The 23,882-nt window shown below is 52.0% G+C and overlaps 1 protein-coding gene across 2 annotated transcripts; it reads left to right on the top strand.

Moving 5' to 3' along the window:
- Positions 1–1,377: 1,377 nt before the first annotated feature.
- LOC133059220 (serpin B6-like) lies at positions 1,378–10,356 on the top strand. Of its 2 annotated transcripts, none has more exons than XM_061146234.1 (7): positions 1,378–1,394; positions 3,559–3,724; positions 5,400–5,549; positions 6,607–6,724; positions 7,967–8,109; positions 9,501–9,656; positions 9,843–10,356. In XM_061146234.1, the coding sequence occupies exons 2-7, from the start codon at positions 3,560–3,562 to the stop codon at positions 10,245–10,247; spliced, it is 1,137 nt and encodes a 378-aa protein (XP_061002217.1). In that variant the 5' UTR covers positions 1,378–1,394; position 3,559; the 3' UTR covers positions 10,248–10,356. The 2 variants fall into 2 exon arrangements, with proteins under 2 accessions (XP_061002217.1, XP_061002216.1); XM_061146233.1 differs by lacking the exon at positions 1,378–1,394 and adding an exon at positions 5,258–5,276 and having other exon boundaries at positions 3,560–3,724; positions 5,431–5,549.
- Positions 10,357–23,882: the final 13,526 nt, after the last annotated feature.

Below are 23,882 nucleotides of genomic sequence, written 5' to 3'. Positions count from 1 at the left end.
GTGAGCGCTTCGCCTGGCGACCCGTCTCCAGGCCGCGTGTGAGCAGCCTAGGGGTAACGCGTTGAGATTACTTTATCACCAGAGAGGCTTTAAGACAAGCCTTACTGTCACCTTAGTGAAAGTTAAAGTCACTCAGTCGTGTCTGACTCTGAGACCCCATGGACTATGCAGTCCATGGAGCTCTCCAGGGCAGAATGCTGCAGTGGGCATCCGTTCCCTTCTCCAGCAGATCTTCCCAACCCAGGGGTCGAGCCCAGGTCTCCCACACCGCACGCGGGTTCTTTACCAGCTGAGCCACAAGGGAAGCCCAAGAATCCTGGAGTGGGTTGCCTATCCCTTCTCCAGCGGATCTTCCCGGCCCAGGAATCGAAGCGGGGTCTCCTACATTGCTGGCAAGTTCTCGACCTACTGAGCCACTAGGGAAGTCCATGGGTCTATTTTATCTTTGTTATATCTTCTTATACCTTTCCTAAAGGTGATAATACGCTTTCCTGATAGCTCAGTTGGTCAAGAATCTGCCTGCAATACAGGAGACCCTGGTTCGATTCTTAGGTCGGGAAGATCCCTTGCAGAAGGGATAGACTACCCACTGCAGGCTTCTTGGGTTTCCTTGTGGCTCTGCTGGTAAAGAATCCGCCTGCATTGCGGGAGATCTGGGTTTGTTCCCTGGGTTGGGAAGATACCCTGGAGAAGGGAAAGGCTACCCACTCCAGTGTTCTGGCCTGGAGAATCCCATGGACTGTATGTCCGTGGGGGTGAAAGAGTCGGACACGACTGAGCGACATTCACTTTCACTTTCATGAATACCTTTGTTCTTGACTTAAGTACAGATGCTGAAAAACATTTCATAGCCATTGTAGTGGTTTGTGCACTTTGAAATGTCTTTGAGGCTTCCCAGGTGGCTCAGTGGGAAAAATCCACCTGCCAATGCAGGAAACTCAGGTTGATCTCTGGGTCCAGAAGATCCCTGGAGGAGTCCATGGCAATCCACTCTAGTATTCCTGCCTGAAGGATCCCATGGACAGAGGAGCCTGGCGGCTCTAGTCCACGGGGTCATAAAAGAATGGGACATGACTTGGTGACTAACCAACAATTCTTAATTACACTGGAAATACCGGGGTACCGCTTCGCAGCATCATTTGCACAGTGTGAGAAGAAATTCCTATCTTACTTTGTCAGTATGGGAAATGAATGGCTCTCGAACTTTTGAAGGTTCTGTTTTAAAAAGGATGTCTTCAGTTTGCTCTCCACCCATCTCTCTGTGTGTGTCTTTTTTGGGGAGAGGGGGCGCTGCCATATGATGAAGGGTGGACTGCAGAGTCATGACCTGGTGATCAGCTCTCACTCTGCTGCGGGGAGCCCAGCACAGCTAAGCTGCTTTTTAAATCAGCTCTTCTGGAGCCCATTTCACCCATTCTTTTCCCAGTTTTAAGACTGCTTCCTAGATTCTGGCTGCTCTGCAGCTCACCATCTGGTAGTTTGTTAATCATGCTCACTTTGTGTTGTTTCTGATAACTTTCCTTTGCATTGTTCCTGAGTTGAGTCTGCAAGTCCTGAACTATCAGAGCAATTCACACCAGCCCTGGGTGCCGGGACCCTCCCGAGGTCCTGCCTCTGGTGTTCTGTCTCAGTGCCCCGGGGAGTGCGCGAAGCATCGCTTCCTGTTTGATTTCCGGGCCTGTATCAGCGTGGGTTGTTAACTTATCTCACGATTGATGTATTTTCTGCCATCAGAGTATCCTGAATAAAACTCTGGGCCTCACTGCTTCTTTCCTTCCTGTTCAGTTTAGCGATTTTAGAGGGAGTGGGCATGCTCTCACCTTTAATGACCATCAGGAACTGTTGTCAGTGGAGAAAAAGAACTATTACCAGCCTCGCTGTGGCCTTTGAAGACAAGTGAACTTCTGCTTTTTTCTGTATTAGTGTTAAGGTGTTGGATATTAACGCCTGCCCTGGTGGCTCAGTGGAAAAAAACCTTCTGCAATGCAGGGGCCTCGGGTTCAATCCCTGGCTCAGAAAGATCCCCTGGAGAAGGAAATGGCAACCCACTCCAGTATTCTTGCCTGGAAAATCCATGGACAGAGGGGCAAGGTAGGCTGTAGTCCATGGAATTCACAAAAGAGTCAGACACGACTTAGCTACTAACCAAAGTGGATATAAATGATGGAAGAGAATGTGTGGGGGAAGTGTTTCCTCTCCTCTACAATCTTGCTGCCTGCTCTAGTAATTAAATTGACCTAAGACAAATCAATAGCAGAAAACCAACCCCATTGAATTTTGTGCATAAGGTAACCTTGAAGATACAAGACTCAAGAAGGGACAAGGCTGGTGGCTTTGTGTGTGAAGATTTGACAAAACAAAGGCTTTTTGCTTGGGTAGCAAGTTTGTGAAATAACAGGGTTTGCTGGTTTCTTTACAGCCTTTTCAGCCTTGCTTTCCCTTCTTTGGCGGTAAAGATGTCTCTCTGCCTCCTGGTACAGGAGGGTATTTGCACATGGAGATTTATTTTCAGCTTTCAGGGGGAACAGAAGAAGGGTAGAGTATGCTTTTTGCAACAGCTGTTTCTCAAGTCTCCTTAATTCATTGCAGTCACTGTGCTACAGTGGAGTATTGTGGGGTGAGCTGCCCTGCACCCCATCAGGAGCACAGATTACCTGGTGTGTCCCCGTCCTCATGCAGGGAGCTGACACAGGGCCCGGAGCGGGGCTGCCAGCCTGCACGCCCTGCAGCTTCGGGCCCTTCCCTCGGGCTCACCTGCTCTCTTTTCCCAGGTCGGTGACTATCACGGACACTATTTTCCAGTGAAGAGCTGGGGTCTCTCAGCTCTCATCCCTTCCCACCACACACAGAAAGGCCCTGAATGCTCGCGCACCCCCGCCCCTCCCCACAGTGTCCTGTTCTGGACCAGACGCCCTCTGTGGCGGGGCTGTGACCTCCGAGGCCGGGCCCTGCAGGTGGATGTGGGCACGTCCCAAGGCCCTTGTCCAGAGCCGGGTGACAGGGCCTGGGCCTGGGTCAGCAGGGGCCTGGGCATGGGGCCCTGGATTTGGGCTTCAGCACAGGCGGAGGTCCCAGAGGAGGAGACCTGGTGTCAGGGGGTTTGTGTCTGAGGCTTTCATGCGTCTTTGTACGGGCTTTACTTGTCTTTTCTCTCAAGGCTTCAGGTTATGCTAAGTGGGGTCTTTCTCTCTCTTTACAAAATATTCAACTTGTGTAACTGTTTGGATTGATCATTTTGAGTGATTCTTGTTATAACCTCATACCTATAGGCCTCAAAAACAATCTAGAAATGGGAGCAAAAGTCAACAGCTCCTTCCCGACCCTCCCAGGCCCAGCACCCTCTCTGTATCACCACCGATCTCAGCCGTGTTTACGTGTTAGAACCCGACAGGGGGGTCTGAGGCCCCCGAGGAAAACGAGTTTTGTGCGTGTACCTGTTTGCTCATCGAAGCAGAGCGTCAGTGCTCACAACAGTTAAGAGCAGATGAGACACGGTCGACCTGTGGCCTGAATTTACGTGACACTGGTTTTAAAAATCCATCCTTTTAGACTCAACACCATGGATGTGCTGTCAGAAGTAAACGGCACCTTTGCCTTGGCCCTTCTGAAAAAGCTGGGTGAGGACAACTCGAAAAATGTGCTTATCGCACCCCTAAGCATCTCCTCTGCCCTGGCCATGGTCCTCGTGGGGGCCAGGGGCAACACCGCAGCCCAGATGTCCCAGGTACGTCCAGGAAGCCGGTTCTGGGTGGTGGCAGTCGCTGTTTCTTTGGCCAGTGTGCCGGAGTCCACGATCCGAATCCCAGAGGCCTTGCTCGACAGACAGGCCTCGCTCCCCCGTCTGCCCCTTCCTGGGCCTCCCTCTCTTCTCTGGCTGGTGGCCTGGGGCTCCTGACTGTGCAGCACCCGATTCCAGCAGGACAGGCTTGAATGAGCAAGCATTCATCGAGCCTCTGCTCGGACCCGCTGCCTAAGGCCCTGCTGGCTGAGGCCCTTCCTGCCGAGACGCCCAGAGCCAGCCCCGAGTGGGCTGCACAGGGTGTGGACGTCAGCTCCTAGGCCACAGTGGCGGCGGGGCGCTGACCTCTGTCCCCGTGGGGGTCACAGCCCTCCCTCATGGGGGTGCCCTTACCCCTCCCAGGGCCTGGGGTCCAGAGGGTCAACAGGTTTAACAGAGTCCCGATCCCTCTCCTTGAGCCTGGGCCTTGAGTTTGACCTCTGCCCTAAGGCCATCACTTTCAGGGTCCTCTGCCAGCTGGCGAGGCTGGGAGTGAGAAGCATTTGCACTCTCCACCCAGCAAGTGTTAGGACGCAAATACGTGGGTGCTCCCGCGCAGTCGTGTCTGATTCCTTGCGACCCGTGGACTCTAGCCCTCCAGGCTCCTCTGGAGAATCATGGGATTCTCCAGAGAGAACACTGGTGTGGGTTGCCATGTCCTCCCCCAGGGGATCTTCCCTGCCCAGGGATCGAACCCGCGAGTCTTGAGTCTCCTGCACCGGCAGGTGGATCCTTTATCACTGTGCCACCGGGAGACATACATGTTCCCTTTAAGTTCTGCCTGAAAAGGGAGCAGTCCCCTCTGGTGCTCGTCACTGACTCCCCTCCCGCTTCCCAGGCTCTGAAGGGGCCGCCCTCTCTGGGCACCTCCTGTGCAGGTTCTGATTCCGGGGGGAGGGCCGGCCTTTCCGCCCTGGATGGGTGTCTCTCCAGGGCTCCCGCCCGAGCTCCGCTCCTCTCCTCCAGCAGTGGTGCCCCGGGGCCTCAGGCGTTGGTTGTCTGGACCTTCTCTCTGTGGCTCCCGTCAAACTGCTCTCAACCAGGAATGACCGGGACCAGGCCTCAGACTCTGCGTCCTGGCCGCATGGTGCCCGCTGGGCTCCTGTGATCCAGGAGCTCCTCCGTGAGGAGCTCTCCTCTGTGTGACCGCTCTCCCGCATTGTCACGAGGCCCCAGCAGGATGGCTGGGCATTTCTGCACCCTGGCAAAGGGGCAAGACAGCGAACATGGAGTTGCCAGGCCTTTACGAAGGCCTGGGCCCGGAAGAGCCACTTCTCCTGTGTCCCGCTGGTCGGAGCCCGTCCCGAGGTCAGTCCAGACCCGAAGCCGTGGCCTGTTTGTGCAGAGAGGGGAGGCCTGTCCGCCGGCCCTGTCTGCAGGCAGACCGCGAGCGCAGGGCACTGGGCTCGCCGAGGGGCACTTCTGCACCCGCGGTCACTGTCTGACCCCCGTGGGAGGCAGGCTGGGGGGCTCCCAGAGGCCTTGTGCCTTTATTTGGGTGAGTCTTGCTTTAAGCTGTGGGGAGGGTCAGTGCGGTTCCTAGGCTGACTTCAGGGTGGTGTCCATTTCCTGTAGTCAATGCGTACTGCACTTGTGTGTTTTTATCTGTTTTTGATTTCAGACCCTTTCTCTAAGAACCAGAGGCTGCGGAGGTGTAGATGTCCACAAGAGTTTCCAGAAACTTCTCTGTGAAGTTAATAGGACCTGCACACAGTACTTGCTCAGAACCGCCACCAGGCTTTTTGGAGGGAACACTTATGATTTCCTCTCTGTAAGTCATACTCTCGTTTTCCCAAAGCAGATAGAGACCGAGGTCGTGTGGAAGCAGGAGCTGGGCCTTGTGGTGCAGCTGAGTCCCTATGGGCTGAGACCCACATGGTGGGTGGGGTATGGGACCCCATTCACGACCTCTCGCTTCCTGGAACTGTTCAGTCATTGCCCTTAAGAGAAGGCATTGTTCACATGTGATAGAATTGTTCACATGTTCGCGAAGCTTCGATGAGATGATTGTCAGAGAACTAACATGGATCATAGCACAGTTGCAGATGAGTTTGCCGAAACAAAGAAGTGATCAAATAGAATATTTCTGATGTTGTTTTTCACATGATGGAAGTTTTTCTGCATTGTGAGACTTGTTCAATTTTTTTCACACATGTAAATAATTTGATTATCTTTTCCTGTGCGGAATTTTTTTTTAAGTTTTTGTCTTTTTTACTCTGATTCAATCTAATTGCAGTGCTTTCATGATTTTTAAATTTTTTTCATACACAGCTCAAGTAATCTGTGAGTGTGTCCTTATTATATAAAAATGCAGACAAAGCCAGAGTCCTCCCAAACTCTCTTCACACCCTGGCCCCCATGCCCAGTATAAGGGCTTGTCCCCTGTACATAGAGAAAGTCTTTGCATCTCATGACATGTGTGTCTGTTGCCATTCAATCACTGAGCCGTGTCTGACTCTTTCTGACCCCGTGGACTGCAGCAGGCCAGGCTCCTCTGTCCATGGGATTGTCCAGGCAAGAATCCTGGAGTGGGTTGCCATTTCCTTCTCCAGGGCATCTTCCCCACTCAGAGATCAAACCCTCGTCTCCAGCATTGGCAGGCAGATTCTTTACCACTGTGCCACCTGGGAAGCCTGTGATTTTACTGTCATTTATTCGATGTAGCTGAAAACTGAGAAACCGGATTGAAGGTTAATTCCTCACATCCTTTGTACATTCCACAAGAAACCGTCAAATGATCAGTGTTGAGGTTTGGTGCCGTGAAGAAGTAAGCTGTTGGCGTGGTCTGTTTCTGTAGCCATGTGATTCTGTCACTCCGTCTCTCCTAGTATTTCAAAGATGCCTGCCGCATATTCTACCAAGCAGAGATGGAAGAGCTGGACTTTGTCAGAGCTACGAAGGAGTCCGTGAAGCACATAAACACCTGGGTAGCCGAAAAGACAGACGGTGAGGGCATGTCAGTACTTCTTTTTGCACAGTATTTGAATCAGTCTCATTACCCATCAGTTCCTTCCCAAGACCAGCAAATGCAAACAGGAATGGCTTTTTTCTGTAAAGAACTGTAAACTTTCAAAATTCACTCCTGAAATATAATCAGTAATCAATTTCTCTAGCTTTCCCCCCCTCCTCATCAGTATTTCGGAGAAGGCACTGGCACCCACTCCAGCACTCTTGCCTGGAAAATCCCATGGACGGAGGAGCCTGGTAGGCTGCAGTCTATGGGGTCAATAAAAGTCGGACACGACTGAACGACCACTTTCACTTTTCACTTGCATGCATTGGAGAAGGAAATGGCAACCAACTCCAGTGTTCTTGCCTGGAGAATCCCAGGGACAGGGGAGCCTGGTGGGCTGCCGTCTATGGGGTCTCACAGAGTTGGACACGACTGAAGCGACTTAGCTGCAGCAGCAGTATTTGCTGCACTTCTTCCAGAGCAAACACACTTTGACTTTTTGCTGGTGCAGTTAATATTCATATAGTCTGCCTTTTCACAAAGGGCGGAAGGAAACTCTGGATGCGGGCTCCACCCCCCTGCCTGTGCAGCGGAGCTCATGCTCTGCGGGTCGCTGAGCATCACTGCAGGACACTCGGTCAAGCCCCGGTCCACCTGCGGTTCTTCATTCTCGTGCTCGCCACGCTGGCTTCGACCTCTCCCCTTCAGGACAGTCCCCTCACGTTGTAGACTGAACATTCCTTTTTCTGTCACTGTGAATTATCCTGCCCTTATTTTTTGTTCATTTTATGTGTTTTATGCAACTCTTGGGTTCTTTCTGAGCAGAGATTTTAAGGTTTTGGTTGATGATTTTGCTTTAGGGGCCAGGCTGCCTGTACGGGTTTCCCTGGTGGGTCCGATGGTAAAGAATCCACCTGCCAATGCAGGGGAGGCGGGTTGGATCCCTGGGTGAGAAAGAGCCCTGGAGAAGGAAATGGCAACCTGCTCCAGTATACTTACTTCTCCGGGGAATCCGATGGACGCAGGAGCCTGGTGGGTTGCAGTCCATGGGGTCACAGAGAGTCGGACACAGCTTAGCGAGTGAACAGACAGCTCACTGTCCATGGTTGTCTGGGGGACAGTGAGCCCTCTGGTCAGTGCCTGACTCCTCCAGGGGGCGGGCCAGTAAATACTGTGCCCAGCACCTCCTCCAGGAAACCCTGCTAGCTCACTGCTTCTTTAATTCTGCTTTGCAGGTAAAATTAGAGACTTGCTTGCTGCAAATTCAGTTGACTCCCTGACACGTCTTGTTCTCGTGAATGCCATCTACTTCAAAGGAAACTGGGCTAAACCGTTTAACAAAGCGCACACCGAGGAAAGGCCATTCCACATCACCAAGGTGAACAAGAATGTTTCAGAGAACGAAGGAGGTTCTTGGAAATGGTCCCTGGGGTCCCCTTGCTTTATGGAGCGTGGGAGCAGGCTGACCTCAAGGAACCTGTGCCTCTTGTGGCCTTGACGGCCCAGATGTGGATCCAGGCAAACCCTGGCTTCCTCTCCCCCTGCTCCTCCTCTGCTGTATCATCAGGGGGGTCTGTGCAGGGGTGTTCTGTCTTGTATCACACATCCCCTGGGTCAGCTCGCAGGTCTCTGGGCCTACTAGAACTCCCAGGATCCAGGTCAAACTCGAGACCGTGGCTATGAAGCTCCGTGGGCCTGGATCCTACCATCTGACCCCATCCCGTCAGTAGCTACCGGCACAGACGCCTTTCTCTGCAGGGCCGTCCAGAAGCCTCCCTAGCGGTCTCCCCAGCCCGGGTTCCTGGTTCCTGTGTCCCTCCTCTGAGCTCTCGCAGAGCCCGGGGCCTCTCCCAGTGGCTCTGATCTCCCAGAGCCCCTCAGGCCCAGGTGCAGGACCAGGGAGGTTACTTGGAAGTTTTCCTGATGACCCAGGCTGGGCTGAGCGTGGCGGGGTAGGAAGCACAAGTCAGACTGTATTGTAAGTTTCATTAATTGCATGTGTTTATTCTCGGCCGTGCCGGCTCTCCTGGCCGCAGCCTCTCCTGCAGCTGCCGTGGTGGAGTCCCTCTGGGCTCGGTGCTGGGGCTCCTCCCACTGGCGCTTCTCTTGGTGCCGAGCTCGGGATCCAGGCCCGTGACCTCAGGAGCTGCGGTCCCGGGCTCTCAGCCCAGGCTCAGGAGCTGTGGCCTGAGGGCTTAGAGCCCCAGGGCTGTGGGGTCTTCCCAGACCAGGGGTGGAGCCTGTGTCTCCTACATTGGAGGTGGATTATTTACCCCAAGCCACCAGGGAAGCCCTGATGTCTTTAAAGAAGAGCCAACATGGTTTGTTCATGGGTCAGCTGTGGGGTGGGAGGGACAGGGGCCCAGGACACTGCAGGGTTGACTGGGGAGGAGTGGTGTCACCATGAGCAGAGATGGGAAAGTATAGATGGAGCAGGTGTGGGGGGAACCGAGCCGCCAGTGTGGAAGCCGACACGGAGGCTCCTTTGCGTCCAGATGCAGATGTCAGGTAGGCAGGTGCCAGGGTGAGGTCCTGCTGGGAATGTCCGTGCAGAGCCCTCCTGGGTCAGCAGGAGAACAGAAGCCTGAGGCCTGAGAGCTGGGAACCCGGGGGTGGGAGCTGGAGCCGTGCAGATAGCTGACGACGCGGAGCTGGGCTGGGTCTGGAAGACAAGACAGAGTGTGTGTGCCCAGGTGGCCGGCTCTGATGAGTCGTCTAGCGTGTCCACGGTTCTCGTTTCCACTTAAAGTTTATCCATTTCCTTTATAGAACTTGCAGAAACATGTGCCAATGATGTTCATGAAGTCCAACTTTAAAATGACGTACATTGCAGAAATCTGCAGCCGGATCCTGGTGCTTCCCTACGTCGGCCAAGAGCTGAACATGGTCATCCTGCTGCCCAGTGAAAGCACCGACTTGAACACGGTAACCGGGCATCCTTGGCCCCAGGGCCCGGGGTCTCGTCGGGATCCCTGCTGGTCACTGGGCTCGGGAAATCGTGTGCAGCTGGCAGGCCGCCCCGGGCCCACAGGGCGCAGAGTGTGGGTCACAGCGGACAGTCCCCGGGGCAGCGCTGCTGCAGACCCTGAGATCTTCTACCTTCTCCTCCAGGTGGAGAAAGCCCTGACCTACGAGAAATTCATCGCGTGGACGAAGCCGGATGTGCTGGCAGTGCAGGAGGTGGAGGTGTTCCTGCCCCGGTTCACGCTGGAGGAGAGTTACGACATGGAGGGCGTCCTCCGGAAACTGGGCATGACCGACGCGTTCGACGAGGCCTGCGCCAACTTCAGTGGGATGTCATCCGGGCGAGGCCTGCACCTGTCCAAGGTCGTGCACAAGTCCTCTGTGGAGGTCACCGAGGAGGGCACGGAGGCCGCGGCCGCCACGGGGGCCAGGATCATGCTGAAATGCCTGAGGGTCGTTTACCGGTTCCATGCCGACCGGCCCTTCCTCTTCTTCATCCAGCACGGCAAGACCGGGGCCATCCTGTTCTGCGGCCGCTTCTGCTCGCCATGACGGGGTGCTGGAGGCGCCGCGGTGCTCCTCACCGCTCTCCCCGATGTCTGGAAGAGCTGCAACCCCAGTGACGTTGGCGAAGGTCCACAAATAAAGGGCTGATGGAGACCGCCTGTGTGTGTGTGTTTGTGTGCCTGTGTGGTCTCGTGTCCCGCGCCTTCTCGGAGCTGCAGCCGCCATCGGAGACGGGTGCTCAGTGGTCATGCCGGCAGGGAGCACAGCTGCCTGCTCTCTGGGTCCACCCTCCGCCCGCCCCGTCCAGGCCCTCGGGGAGAGTGCTGTCTGCTCCGGGCCTGGAAGGATGAGCGGGCCTTCCCTGTCTCCTCTGCACAGTGGTCTTGCTCCTGAGAAGAGAGCGAAGCAGGGGCTACAGCAGCCACAGGGAGGGGGGGCAGGCCTCAGAGACCCCCGAACCTGAGCCCTCCAGAAACCAGCAGAAGAGGGGAGGCCCGTGACCCAGACCAGGAGATGTCCATCCCCGAACCACTGTGTCTGCATTGGAGGGTCTGTGGTCAGAGGCTGTTCTAGTGCTTGACATCCACCCTCCCTGAGCATGTTCAGTTGCCCCCAGGGTCAGCGATGAGCAGACAGTTCCTGTTCAGGAGAAGGAGGCCTTCAGACCACGTCATGGATGCATGCCGGGTGACCTTCCATCCTGCCGCTGGTACTGGAGAAAAAGAGGCGGCTAAGGTTTCAACCAGTGCATCCCAAAGGAAATCAGTCCTGAGTGTTCATTGGAAGGACTGATGGTGAAGCTGAAACTCTAATACCTTAGTCACCTCATGTGAAGAGCTGACTCATTGGAAAAGACCCCGATGCTGGGAAAGATTGGAGGCAGGAGGAGAAGGCGAGGACGGAGGATGTGATGGTTGGATGGCGTCACTGACTCCGTGGACATGAGTTCGAGCAAGCTCTGGGAGATGATGATGGACAGGGAAGCCTGGCGGGCTGCAGTCCACGGGGTCGCAAAGAGTCCGATAGGACTAGGGGGCTGAACCACAGCATGGGGAACCATTGTGAGCTTCAGACTGGACGAGTGACATGATTCCTGCTTTCATCCGTTTCCTCCCCTCCCTCCCTCCCGTGTCCGTTGTGACCCCAGCCCCGGCCCTGTGGAGGGACTGGGTGCCGCGGGACAGGCCCTCAGGGCCCTGAGGATGCGGCTCTGGGGACCAGGGCACAGCCAGGCGGGCCTGAGCCTGGGCCGTGCCACAGTGACGGGGTGCTGCCCAGAGCTGATGAGACGGCGGGCATCACAGGATGTGAGGACCAGGTGGACTGGGGGCAAGGGGCCAGGGAAGGACTGGAGATGCAGGTGCCACTTACTCGTCTGCCTCAGGTCCCTGTGCTCGTTGTGGCGTGTTAACTGAGAGGAGCCTGCGGGGAAGGGGAGCGTCGGGTCTAGTGCAGAATCGCTGTGCTTAGTCAGTCGTGTCGGCCTCCTTGAGACGCCATGGACTGTGCCCACCGTGGACTGAAAATCCACTCATAGGCTTTTCAGTTCCTGCACCAGCGGAACTTCCCGACCCGGGGATCAAGCATGCATCTCCTGTCCAAGAGGACTCATGTTGTCTGAGGAGCATTAGGTGAAGGTGTCCAGGAGACAAGCAGGAAGAGAGCAGGGTGTGGGGCGTAGGTGCTGGGAGCCGCATGCGGGATTCAGCGGCCCAGCCGCGTCTGTGTGTCAAAGAGTCATAGCTGAGGACAGAAGCTGGGGCCACGGCGGGGTGAGAGTGAAAGTCACTCAGTCGTGTCCGGCTCTGCGGCCCCATGGACTGTATGGTTCATGTATAGAATCCTGCAGGCCAGAATGCTGGAGTGGGTAGCCTTTCCCTTCCCCAGGGGAATCTTGCCAACCCAGGGATTGAAGCCAGGTCTCCCACATTGCAGTCGGATTCTTTATCAGCTGAGCCGATCAGCACTTAAAAAACAAAAAGCGCACCTAGCCAGGAAGAGTGAGGAGGAGAAAGGCTGGTGGAAGACGGACCATAATGTCCACAAGGGGCCGGCGCTCTCCACTGCTGATTGAGGAGGAAGCGGAGAGGTAGGAGGGTGAGGGGCTGCTCCTCACCACAGACCAATACTGCCCTGACAAGCCCCAGAGTCAGTGGGAGGGGAGAGGGAGGAGGGAGAGGGAGCATGCTGGCCGGAGCCACAGGAACTGGAAGGAAGATTGTGTCCTAAGGACAGAATGGAGATGAGCGTGTCACTTGCTTTCTGAATGGTGACAATCAGAAGCAACTGTAAAATATTAGGAATATCTAAACCGGAAAATGATTATTTTCTCAAGAGTAAAAGAGCGAGGGTTCCCTGGTAGCTTAGCTGGTAAAGAATCTGCCTGCAATGCAGCAGACCCCAATTTGATTCCTGGGTTGGGAAGACCCCCTGGAGAAGGGAATGGTTACCCATTCCAGTATTCTGGCCTGGAGAATTCCATGGACAGAGGAGCCTGGCTGGCTACAATGCATGGAGTCACAAAGAGTTAGACACGACCAAGTAACTTCCACTTTCACAAAAGCGAAGCAAAGTAACGCTGCTTTTTCTAGCTTGGTAAGTATTTGTTATTATTTTACGTCTTTAATCTAGTGGCTCAGATGAAATTTGTACTTTGCAGCTGTACATGTCAACCCAGCACCTGAAAGACAGGCCCCTACAGGTGAGGTCTGTAAGGCACAGAGGGCCTTCATCTAAGATTGAATCACCTGAAACCTGGAAGATGTTCTTCAGAATCTGGGTCTCAGTCATTTTACTGGATCCAGTTATCTCAGTTCAGTTCAGTTCAGTCGCTCAGTTGTGCCCAACTCTTTGCAACCCCATGAACTGCAGCACGCCAGGCCTCCCTGTCCATCACCAACTCCCGGAGTCCACCCAAACCCATGTCCATCGAGTTGATGATGCCATCCAACAATCTCATCCTCTGTCGTCCCCTTCTCCTCCTGCCCTCAATCTTTCCCAGCATCAGGGTCTTTTCCAATGAGTCAGCTCTTTGCATGAGGTGGCCAAAGTATTGGAGTTTCAGCTTCAACATCAGCCCTTCTGATGAACACCCAGGACTGATCTCCTTTAGGATGGACTGGTTGGATCTCCTTGCAGTCCTAGGGACTCTCAAGCATCTTCTCCAACACCACAATTCAAAAGCACCAATTCTTCCGCGCTCAGCTTTCTTCACAGTCCAACTCTCACATCCATACATGACCACTGTAAAAACCATAGCCTTGACAAGGTGGACCTTTGTTGGCAAAGTAATGTCTCTGCTTTTTAATATGCTGTCTAGGTTGGTCATAACTTTCCTTCCAAGGAGTAAGCGTCTTTTAATTTCATGGCTGCAATCACCATCTGTTGTTATTTATTTTGCAGTTATGCTCTCACTTAAAATCTGAGTTAAATTAAGGGAATCTTGTTACTCAAGATTTTTTAACATTGCTGATCATAAAATTTTAAGAAATAGTGAAATAACTGAATAGAAGTTCCCCCACCCTTCCTTTTTTCTCTTTCCTTTTCTCATCTAGAGACATTCACTTTCTCTGGGATCACCTGGGTGACTCACGTCACAAGAAACGAAGAGCAAGATGAGCCAGGGCCTGCTGTCCGGGACGGCCCGCCACCGCACAGCGTCACGGAAGGGAGCTGGGTCAGTCTTCGTGAGAAGCTCCAGGAACTGCCTCCTCAAATGCCAAGAGAGACCGAGTGGCTTGATCAGAACAGTCCTCACTGGACCCTGTGGCAACGAAGCTGTCAAAACGGAACAAACAAAAACTGTGGCAAGCAGGGCTCAGCTGCTTCGAGGCCGATTTGCACTGGTCTGTCCTGCCTGGGTCGCGCCGGGACCGCGCAGCTGCTGCCGTCCTGGCGGGTGGTGCCCTGGGGGATGGGGCCTGAACCAGGACCTGCTCTGCAGGGCATGGCCTTGGAGGTTTAGGAGGGTGCCTTCGCGGCCAGCCCCAGTGTTCCGGGAGCGGGATGGCCTTGAAGACGTGCTGGTTTCCCACGAAGGGCCGGAGGTTACATTCCAAAATGCAAGCCTGAAGGAAACAGGCCGCGGGTGTTTCTGCAGCAAAGTTGGGTTTATTCAATTCGGGGTCAGCAGGGAATTGCAGTTCAGGCTCTCTGCCGTGGCGGCCACAGGCAAGTCCCCACCCGGCAAGGGAAGGATCAGCGCTCAGAGAGGGGACCCGGCCGGGGCGGGCTGCGTAGCAGAGCCCGGGCCGAGTCCTGGCGGGAGGGAAGGGGACTCTCCCGTCTGTGGGGCTGCGCTGGGGCTGCAGGGCGAGCGCGCCCCTGCTGGTCCCCTGGCGGTTTACCTAGGGTTTCCCTCCATTAATGCTTCTCCGGCCTCCGGATGGAAGCCAAAAGGGACAAGAGTTACGCACTTTTCCTTACTCCTGCTTGGGGAGGGTGCTCAGAACATTTTCCTTCTTTCTAAAGAAAGCAAGCAGTTTCAGCACATTCTAGGTGTCCATCCGCCCTAGGTCGCCCACCCGCCAGCCCCTCATCAGGAGGGGACAGAGCGCTCAGCCTTCCGCCTCTGGGCCGCCCGCCGCCCGCCCCAAGTCCCTGCAGCGCACACATTGCGCGCCCTTCCAGAGCCCCCTGACGCCAACGGCAACGTGAGGCCTGCCCGAGGACCTGGGACCGCTCCGCCTGTGAGCCGTCGCCTGGGGCTCCTCTGCAGAGCATTCGCAGATGACGTGATGATTGCGCATCAGCTTTAACGACTTTTTACCTGAACACCCAGAATTCATGAAATGGCCACGGTGACATCACCAGCCGGTGAGATGATTATTTCATTCATTCCACAGACTTTTTTTTTTTTTTTTTAATGTGTAACTTACAGAACTTCTCTTGTATTCTTTTTCATTTAATTTATTTATTTACTCAGCCGCATGGAGTCTTCGTTGCTGTGTGCAGGGTTGCCCCTGAGGTGTGTGGGATCTTAGTTCCTCAGCCAGGGATTGAACCTGCGTTCTCTGCAGTGGAAGGCAGATTCTTCACCACTGGACCCCCAGGGAAGGCCCTCTTCCACAGCCCGCTATCAAGCACCTGCTGCAGGCCACGAGCTGCACTGGGGTCTGGGGACGTCATGGTAGGAGACACAGTCCCGGCCTCGGGATACCAGATAGATATTGTGAGATAGTAGGAAAAAATGTGACTCGTGTCTGCCACCAGCCCCTGGCACAAAGTCCCTGAAACCCTGGTAATCTAAGTGATAAGAAACTGGGAGTGTCTTTTGTTCTAGAATTTGGTCTCTGACCCCATATGCTGACACGGAGCTCCTGAAACCCGTGTAATTTCCTGGGTGATGGGAGTGTCTTCGGTTCTCATGAGATGACTCTGGGTGGAGCGCCTGTATGAGGGCTGCTCCCCAGAAAGACCAAGCCATGATGAGAAGCTTGGAAACTTCAGCCTCACCCCTCCATTCTCTTGAGAAGGGAGAAGGTCTGAAAATGGAGTTAGTAATTGATCAAGCCTCTGTACGTAAAATCCGAATAGTGTGGGGCCTGGAGAGCTTCCAGGTGGGCGGACACATCCTCTCGGGGAGGGGTCGCACCCTGAGCCCACAGGGACAGAGACTCTCAGGACCCCCTGGGTGGGTCTTTGTGAGTGTCCTTTATCACGTCCTTTAGTCAGTAGGTAAAGATGAGTCAGCCCTTCACTGAGCTCTAGGAGCCATTCTAGCAAGTTAATCAAACCTGAGGAGGGGGTCGTGGGAACCTCTGATGTGTCGTCATATCAGACAGAAGTTCTGGGTCATCTGCGACAGGCTGGCACTTGTGGGACAAGGGAGCGGCCTTGTGGGACTGAGCCCTTAGCCTCTGGGATCTGACCCTGTCTCCAGGTACGAAGCATCGCAATCGACTTAAAGGAGGATGCCCAGCTGGTGTCGTGAGAACTGACTGGAATGGGAAAGCCTCCCACACGTTTCGTCACCAGAAGAGTCAGCAGGGAGGTGCTTTGTGTGAGGAATAAGGAAGAGAGACCCGGGAGGGAGGAACTGGGCTCTTCTCCATTTGGGGCAAGACTGAACTGAGGTTTTTCCTCTCACAGACATGCAAATAAATGGCATTTGACGCGGTGTGACTTAGCAACTAAACCACAGTGCTGTGATGACGCTGTGTTTGGGGGGCAGTGTGAGTAGACACAGCAAGAAGCCTAGCTGGAGACTCAGCGAGGGGGTCCCAAACCCACGGCCCTCAGCGGAGGTGTGAAGCGCGGGAGGAGCCCAGAAGACCACTGGAGGAGGGACTTCCAGACCAGCGCACGTGACCGGGGAGACACACAAGTTACTCCTGCCGGGCCACAGACACGAGGCCGTCCGGGCCGGACGTCCACGAAGGGCCTCGTCTGTCGGGCCTACACATGTGCATCTTATCTGACGGGCTGCAGGAGTCCCCGCACAGCGGGGTGGGGTGTCAGGAAGACGACTGCAGCAGCGCAGGGGGTGGGGGCGGAGGTTTCCTCCCCGGGAACATCGGGGCGACCGGGGCGTCCGCGCAGCGATGCTTCAGAGGAGAGGCAGCAGCTGGTGCGCAGGGCCGGGCCTCGGGCACGGGGCCTGGAAGGAGAAGCTGATGACCTGGTCAAGTCTCGGGGGTCGCTGGGAGGAGGCAGAGGAAGGAGGCTCCAGCGGGACTTTCAGACTGCTGACACACCATCAGATGAATGTCGGAGACACTGCACTGAACGTGTTTCACTTCTCCCTGGGAACAAAAGGCATTAGCAGAGCCTCATCCTTATCTTCTGTTCCTAAGGTCACTAAGGAAAAACACAGGCAAAGTACATTTGCACTGAGGCAGAACATGTAACATCAGCATAAGAGTCTCCACTTAAAGCCTCTTTATTTAAAAAGCCCAACATGAATTAAAAATGCACACATATTTTATTTTGAGCAGTCTTGAGACTGCTCAAGATCATGGCTTATAATTGGTAGGGCTTTGCTCTTAAACACTTCCTTATTTCAGGTTTAACCAGAAAGTAGTTACGGAAGTGAGAATGAATGAACCAGTCTCCCTGGGACACAGTTCCCATAAGGGCAGGAGAAGCAGCTAATTTAGAGCTTAGGTGAGAAAGAGTCAAAAGGAAGGTTGAATAGAATGCTAAAATTTTTTGAAATGATTAATAGTTCTACAATTATTTACACTTTTAAAATTATTAATTTAAATTAATAAGTTATCAGTTTAAAATTCATGAAGTTTTAAAAATTATTAATAATTCTACAAGTGACAGGAAGACATTTGCACTTTTTGAGTATTGTGTGACAAGGAAAAGCAATGATTCAGAAAACATAATTGCCATAATATTTGGAATGATCAGAATATGGGAAAGTCTATCACAGGAAATAACTGTAACAGAAACTGTTACATCATTCTGAGGTAGTATGGGCCTGAATTAAATTATACATAATTCTTAACTCCTCAAGTTCCCCCACTGACTCTCCACAAACCAAATATCTCACTTTAATGTTAAGTTTTTTTAAAAAGGAAAACCTCCCAACAAATTCCAGGACCAGGTAGCCCATTGGTGAATTCTCACACTAACCCTTCTCAAATTTTTACAAGAAATTAGAGGAGGGAGGACTTGTGAACTCATAGGCCAATACCAAAGCAAGACATAGACATCATGGGAAAATAAAATTATAGGACAATATTCCTTATGAATATTGGTGCAAAAGCCTCAGCAAGATACTAGCAAATTGCATCCAACAAGATATTAAAAGGATTACACATCATGACCAAGAGGGACTTAGTTCAAGAATACAATGATGACTCAATGTAAGAAAGTATCACAGTCACACATCAAATCAATAGTATGAGGAAGAAAAAAAAACACAAGAGCATTTTGTGAAAACAAATGAAACCTCATCTAAAACATCTATGGTCAACTGATTTCATTCAGTGGGGGATGAATGTTCTCCTCCGCAGGTGATTCTGGACAACTGGATTTCCACACTCAAGGATGAAGTTCTCCCCTTACAAAAATAACTCAAAATTGTTCAAAAACCTAAATATAAGAACTAAACTATAAAACTTTTAGAAGAAAACATAGGAGTAAACGTCCAGGACCTTTGGACTTGGCAATGGGCTCTTATATGTGACACCAAAAGTTCAAGACAAAAACAAAAAAATAGATAAATTGGATTTCACCAAAACTGAAACACTGTATGTGTCTAAGGACATTATCAAGAGAGTAAGAGACACCGGGAACCAAGCTTGAATTAAGGGCGGACCCGATGCACGCAGGCACGGGAGTGCTGCACACGCGCTACTCTGAGTCACGTTCACGTGGGTCACAGGCTGCTCCAGCCCCAGGCGGTGGCGGAATTCCTGTGGTTCTCGCCGCTGTTCGCTGCTGTCTGCGGCGCTGAGCAGGTAGAGAACTGCACGTCTCAGCACACCTTTGGTGCTCAGCTCTTTTAGAAACAGACTCTACTGTTACAGGGAACATGGTTTTGGCTTACGTTCTTTTTTTTAACCTTATGAGAAATGAACAACATGCTACGTCCCTGCACCCCCTTTCAGCCCTATCACTGGGGACACTTATCTTTAATTCATTATCAGAGTGTAAGGTGGGCTCTGGAGCCAGGCTGCTCTGCATCTTTACTAGACTCTTTGGGCCTCAGTTTCCTCAACTGTGAAATGGAACTAACAATAGAAAACTGCATTATGGTGCTGCTGCTGGGACTAAGTCAGCTAATCCACATAAAGACCACAGCGCATCGCCAGCACTAGGTAAGCGCCGTGTTAGTGCTAACGGCACGACCCCACACTGTTCTTGTTTCTGGTCATTACCCAGAAATATCAAGTGCCCTTCTAGCTTGTCCTTGAATAGCAGAGACTTACTCAACTCACATCCTCTCATCCAACATTCATCGCTAAGTCATGAAGTAGGAAGACAAGTCATGGAACAGAATTCTGCTTAAATATATTTGCAATTCCAGGGGTACAGTCTTGAAAGTACCCTTTACTTCTAATTTTTAATCAAACTTTCTCCCACCATAGATCACTGTGTACCGTGAGAACCTAATATCTCTATTCCCACAGATGTAAAAACACTCTGATTGGTTTGGGGTATAAACAGGGAGTTTAAGATTTCCTTGAGTCCAAGTACATGCAAAAGTAATTTCAAAAAGCATGTTGAATTTGTCAGTATTTGGTTGTCAACTAACTGCTGAATTGTTCAGTTGCTCAGTCATGCCCCACTCTTTGCGATCCCATGGACTGCAGCACGCCAGGCTTCCCTATCCTTTACTATCTCCTGGAGTTTGCTCAAACTCATGTCCATTGAGTCGATGATTTAAAATAAGTTAAAATATGAAATGCCTGCATTCTCGTTTTTTAATGAGTCAATTATTCGTGGCATGACTGGCCACTTAACATCAAAAACCTATTTAGTCACAGAGTTTTTTACTTGAATCTGGTCTCTAGATTACCATTTTGTTGGGACATTATCCACTTACAATTTATTAATGAAAAAGCCAGTTCATGACATGTTGCCATTAGAATTCCAGCCACAGCTTTTAAGGAATCAAGATCCATGACTTGACAAGCAGCAGGTCTTCCCAAAATACCACAGGAAGTGAAAGTTCTCAGAAACCAGGGGTTTTGCAAGGAAATCATCATAATAGCTAATTTCCTAACAAAACTGACCGGGGCCAATGTCTTCTGGCTACATTTGAGAAAAGCCACTAGATTGCTTCTTGAGATTTCAGGGTTTGGATGATCTTCAAAGGGAGACAAGGGACACCTGAAAACACAAGACATCTGCTCACCCTGAAATGTCCAAAGAGACCTGAAAAGACTCAGCCGGCCAGCCTGTTCCCTGAGCAAAGACAATGCCTCCAAACCATCTTCCAAGTCTTTTCCTTGGGAACTCAGCAGCAAGCTAGAAGTAACTACAGGAGGGAACTAAGAAAAACTCTGGTTAATTGCTTTTAGAGGAATAGGACCCTCCCCCCCAAAAGTGAAAGGCAACCTACAGAATAGGAGAAAATACTTGCAAATTATATATCTGATAACATCCAGAATATATCAAGAATTCCTAGTATTCAACAACAAATAGACAAACAACCCAATTAAATAATGGACAAGGAATTTGTATAGCTATTTCATCAAAGGTAAGCAAATGGCCAGTGAGCCCAAAAAAAGATTCTGAACATCATTAGTCACCAGGGAAATGCAGTAATGCAGAACAAAACCAAAATGAGACATCAGGAAAAACATTAGGACAGCTAAAACAATAACTAAAACAAGCAACATAACAAATGCTGACGAGAATGCAGGGCAATCAATCGGGATGTAAAACAGTGGACGTGGCGTGTTATTCTCTCAGGCTCGTGTCTCACTCCTTGGCTTCATGGACTGTAGCCAGTCCACGGAATTCTCCAGGCAAGAATACTGGAGTGGATTGCCGTTTCCTTCTCCAAAACAGTGCAACCACTGTGAAAACCAGTTTGGCAGTTCCTTAAAAAGCAAAACAGTTACTATATGACGCAGCGATTTCACTCCTTGGTATACACCCAAAAGATTTTTTAAAAGGGACTCAGACACTTGTGCACCAACAATTACTTCAACATTATTCACAACAGCCAAATGACCCAAGTGTCCATCCACCTGTGAAAGATTAAAACAACATATGAAAGGATAAAGTGTGGTATAAGCATAAAATGGAATATTATTCAGCAGTAAAAAGGAATGAAGTTCTGATACATGTTATGATATGGATGAACCTTGAAAACATTATGCTAAGCGAAGAAACCCAGACACAAAAGGCCCCCTGTTGTATGATTCCACTTGTATGAAATATCTAGAATAGGCAAATTCATAGAAAGAAGAAAGATTATCAGTACAGAACCTGGGTGGAGTGGGGAGTTTGGAGTTACTGCTTAAGGATTAGTGAGTTTCTGTTTGGGGTGATGAAAAATTTTCAGAAATTAAAATAGTGACATTGCATAGCACTATGAATGTAATTAATGCCACTGAATATAATTAATGCCATTTACAATGGTTGAAATGACAGATCTTTTGTTACACAGATTTTACCACCATTAAAAAAAAAAAAAGATTAAATAGGCGGACTTCCCTGGTGATCAGGGGATAGGATTCCACATTCCCAATGCAGGGGGCCAGGGTTTGGTCCCTGGTGGGAGACTTAGATCCCACATGCCCAGCCAAGACCCAATGCAGCCAGACCGAGAGGTGGATAAATATATTTATAAACACAACCTCAGTTCTCAGGAAGTTTGTTTCCCAAAAGAAGGTGGATGCTGTTCGTAGAGGAAAGAAAAGCCATTAAATAAAACCAAAATGAACTACTTCTCTAGGAAAACGTTCAAGCTACTTCGATAGTTTTAAGGTAACCCTCGATATTAATTTTCATCTGAAACACAAAACAAGGGGCAGCTGGGGGAAAGAAGCATGCAGCTGGCTTAACTGCCTTCCCCCCCTGGAAAGCCTAAGCCTATTTCTCCACTGCAAGGGGTGAAATGAACACTCCACTCATGACCCTTAGAGGTCATGCTTGCTGTTGATGCTATATCTACATATCTCGTTTTAACAGCACCGCCTCCTCCTTAGGCTCACAGTAGGAATCTCTTGTTTGCAGTAAATGCGAGATTAGCAGGGAATCATATTTCTCTTCGCCAGACGGGCCTCTGTCCAATCCACCGCTGGCGCTTTCACCATCCTGAAGACCCAGGCGAGGGCCGGCTAGCTGACTTTGCCCGAAGGGCGACGTCCCCGCCTGACCTGCGATTCCCGCGCGCGGCCGCCAGATGGTGCTGCCGCGTCGCGGACTAGGATCAAAGCGGGGCTGGACCCAGAATCTCCCCGCACCTGAGTTTTCAGAGACGGGGTCGCACCTTGGTCTCCCTTCCAGCCCAGCACTTCCACCCCCACACCAGGGACTAGACGGCTCCCGGGCTGGTTGCCTGCGGCTCCACGGTCACCAGGTCTTCCCACCACCGGGAGGTCTGGCTGTCTTCTTCATTGGTCCTCACAGCATCCTGGTGGCTCAGTGGTAAAGAATCTGCCTGTCAAGTGGGAGATGCAGGTTCCATCCCTGGGTTGGGAAGATCCCCTGGAGGAGGAAATGGCAAACCAATCCAGTATTCTTGCCTGGGAAATCCCAGAGGAGGCTGGCAGGCTACACAGTTCATGAGGTTGCAAGAGTGAAACAGGACAGCATAAACAACCACAACCTCCGGGCACCAAAGACGTGAACAACCCCCTTCCCAAGGGACAACAGCATCAGTCACCCTCCTTGGAAGGTTACCCCAGAGTCCCTGCATCCGCCTTTCTTAGTTGCAATCACTTCACGTGACTCAAAGATGATTTGCGGACATCATCTCAGTCTGACAAGAAAGAGGGAAGAAAACTAAACCAGATCTCACCTTTGAGGACGTCCTGGTACATTTGGAAATGCCTGTACAACTTTTCCCTCAGCTAAAGGTCATTCGAAAATGAAAACGGCCCCCAGCACCTCCCAGGCTCACAAGACAAGGTGGCCTGTCCGCTGCTGGCACAAGGGCATGGCACGCATAGAGAGGCCGTGTCCTCACCATGAACCCAAGAAAGACAGCAGCCTCGGACCGACCGCCCAGACGCTGATGTGGGAACCGCAGCTGCAGCTGTTTGCATCAGGAAAGTTATGCTCGAAGGGGAACCAGCCTTCGCTCTCTAGGCCCATCCTGAAGGTGAAAGAGTTAGTCGCTCAGTGGTGTCCAACTCTTTGCAACCCCATGGACCTTCTGTCCATGGAATTCTCCAGGTAAGCATACTGGAGTGGGTTGCCATGAATATCTCCAGAGTATCTTCCCGACCCAGGGATCAAACCTGGGTCTCCTGCATTTCAAGCAGATTCTTTACCATCTGAGCCACCAGGAGAGACCCAAGGGCCATCCCGGGACACCAGAAATCAAGGCAGAGTTTGGGAGGGTCCTCAAGTGAGTCCCAATGGCAGGGGGTCTACAAATGAGGTGGTGCAGGCCACAAAGTGCTGGGAAGAGGGGAAAGAGACAATTGGCCCAAAGTGCCCACCAACAGCCCTCCCCCACACGTCTGCAGGCTTCAGTTCGGTGCCTCTCTGCCCTCCGGGGATCTCCTTGGCCTTGAAGCTGCCTGTGTGCCCTTCACTCCCAGCCTGCCCAATAAGAACGTCGGGCCAGACCACAGAACAACGCCACCGCCGGAACGATCACACACCGCACATTCCCATCAGCACAAGGTCCCTCTTAGAATCACACCCGCCCACCAGAAACCCGGCAACCACTAACCTGTTCTCCGCTTCTAGAATCTCATCTCAAGAATGTTACATAAACGTGATCGTTCGGGGGAACCCTCGAGGATTGGCGATTTTCATGCAGCGTGATTCTCTGCAGATTTGCCCCGGCTGCTGGGACCCCGATCGTTCATCCTTTTTACGCTGAGTGTTCTGACCCTGGGTGGGCCTAGGGGCGGAGGCGGCGGGAGGGGCGGACGCGGCGGCCCCCCTTCCCAGAACTGCCATTCCTTCAGCCGCCGCGGCGCGGAGCCACCGGGCCGGCTCCGAGGGACCGGGACAGGGCAGGGGCGGGGCGAAGGGCGTGTGGGCGGGGCTAATGCCGGGGTGGGACGCCGAGCGTGAGGAGAGGTCCAGACAGAT

Source organism: Dama dama, chromosome 7 (genome assembly GCF_033118175.1).
Source record: "Dama dama isolate Ldn47 chromosome 7, ASM3311817v1, whole genome shotgun sequence".
In the NCBI taxonomy this organism is placed as follows: Eukaryota; Metazoa; Chordata; class Mammalia; order Artiodactyla; family Cervidae; genus Dama; species Dama dama.
This window is presented reverse-complemented; position numbering and strand designations above follow the sequence as displayed.

Coding starts and splice junctions, on each gene's coding strand:
- LOC133059220 (XM_061146234.1), top strand. CDS start 3,560: ATGGATGTGCTGTCAGAAGTAAACGGCACCTTTGCCTTGGCCCTTCTG. Junction 8,110..9,500: donor GGCCATTCCACATCACCAAG/GTGAACAAGAAT, acceptor TTTCCTTTATAG/AACTTGCAGAAACATGTGCC. Junction 9,657..9,842: donor AAAGCACCGACTTGAACACG/GTAACCGGGCAT, acceptor CTTCTCCTCCAG/GTGGAGAAAGCCCTGACCTA.